At 52.2% G+C, this 1,956-nt stretch overlaps 1 gene segment (V, D, J or C); it reads right to left on the reverse strand.

The window, feature by feature from the left end:
• Positions 1-315: 315 nt before the first annotated feature.
• Positions 316-1,520, reverse strand: LOC104156981 (the record flags this gene model as incomplete). The annotated part of the segment is given in 2 exon segments: positions 316-603; positions 1,456-1,520. Coding segments are annotated over 2 exon segments (353 nt in total), but the record flags the coding sequence as incomplete, so codon positions are not given.
• Positions 1,521-1,956: the final 436 nt, after the last annotated feature.

The raw sequence follows: 1,956 nt of genomic DNA on the forward strand, positions 1-1,956 counted from the left end.
CAAAGAACCCTACATGTCTGCTGCTTGTACTTTTTCAGACAGTGGAGTTTGCCATGCATTGGCAATAAGAAGACTGCACTTTCATTTAGTGTGGTATGGGAATATTTATGATGGTGTCTGCATAAATTGATGTCTGGAATGGACAGAAAAGCTTACATCACAGGATCATGGCCTGCAGATGTGTGGGTGCACAGGGGAAGAAGCACTGCCAGGGGAGAGCTGAGGGCCCCTTCCCCCAGGCTCAGCCTTGCACCACACACACATCCCCTCCCTCTCTCCCCTGGGTTGTTGCACAGCCAAGGAAGCTCCCTGCACCAGGGTGTCTTGCACAGCACAGAGGTACAAGGCACTGTCAGAGACCTCGACTTCCTCCAGCTGCAGGAGGCCCGGGGTTGTTCAGCAAGGTGGTGAACCGGCCGCTCTGCTTGGGGCCAGCTGCTGCCTGGGATGAGACCAGCTGTGGGGCTTGGTCTGTCTTCTGCTGGTACCAGAACAAGCCTTGAAAGCCAGAAACCTGATAAGTGCAGATTGTTTGGAAGGTGTCTCTCTGCTTCACTGTGACTTGTCCTTCTTGCTGAGTGACAGTGATCTGCCCCATGGTGCCTGGAAGAAAGCAAAGGTCAGTAGCTCTGCAGGGAAAGTCTCTGAGATGCAAACCAGGAGTGGATGGAAAACCTCGTTGGAGAAGGCTCCCTTGCCCTGCAAGAATATCATGAGGCCTGGGGACAGTCACAGGGAGAGTAGTTTTGGGCAGGAGCTCAGAACACTCAACCCAGTGTTGACCCTGAGCAAAGCTGTCTTGTGTCCCTGCTCCTCCTCCTTGGTCTTCAACGGCCCAGAGAACCAGGGAGCAGTCTGTCATGCCTGACCTTTTTTTTGCTGGGACCACCAGCACCCCTCCAGAAGCTTGAGGGGTCTGGGGAGCTATGGCAAAAAGATTCATCCTGCTTCCCTATTCCTGTCATCCCTGAGGGCTCCTAAGTCCATGCAGTGCTAGGCTGAATGTCGGAATAAGGGAACCCTGGCAGTGTGAACAACCATGAGGAGACTGGAGGCCATGGTAGCCAAGCAAGGAGGCACAGCCCGGCAGCACATTTAAGGTCCCTGGGGCAGCTTTGACAGGATCTGCTAACTTGCATTGGAAAGGGATAAATGGGGGACAACAGAGACAACTGAAGTCTCTTATGGTGAAAGCAGGTGGATCAGCAGAGGCAGAGAGGGACAGAAGAGGAGAGAAAAGATGGAAAAGAGGTCTGAGGTATCTCTTCTCTGTCTTCTCTTCTCCTTTCCAACAGTAAGAGCATCTTGAGAGAATGCGTGCAAACCCACAAATGTGAGGTGACATTTTCCAGCGTTTTCCTGTTATTCAAGACAATTTCCCCACACGGACCTGATAAGACTGGTGAGGGTTTCCTCCAGGGGAAAGGTATGCATTTATAAAAAGCCAGGACTTACCCAGCAGTTGCCCCAGGAAGCCAGTGAGGATGAGATACTCGAGGTGAATGCTGAGACCAGTCTGCCTGTTTGTTGAGTGAGAGAGAGTCAGCAAACCGCCTCCCAGCCCTAAGATAACAAAGCTGTCAGAAATGACTCTGTAGGGGGAGCAAAGGAAGAAGTGGGGAAGAGAATTCATCTGTTCTTCCTGTGCCTGAAATGCTCCTTTTGGCTTTCTCCTTCCTCCAGCAGCAACACCTGTGGCTCCCTCAGCCAATGATATTCTCAACATTTCCACAATGAGGGGTCCTGAGGCCTCTGGGGATCCCAGTCATGGGAAGAGGCTGTTCCTGGTCAGCTCGCAGTTGAGTCCTCACCTCCCCAGTCAGAATCTCCTGCTCTTCTGCACACCCACTGCTGGACCATTTGGGAGGTCAGAGGTTTCTTCCCCACTGAGGTTTCATATCTTCCCCCAGGGTCCTCAGCTCTTTGGGGATGTTGCTATTTCTTCTGGGAAGAGAA

The sequence above is a fragment of the Cariama cristata genome, unplaced genomic scaffold (genome assembly GCF_000690535.1).
Source record: "Cariama cristata isolate BGI_N322 unplaced genomic scaffold, ASM69053v1 scaffold15168, whole genome shotgun sequence".
In the NCBI taxonomy this organism is placed as follows: domain Eukaryota; kingdom Metazoa; phylum Chordata; class Aves; order Cariamiformes; family Cariamidae; genus Cariama; species Cariama cristata.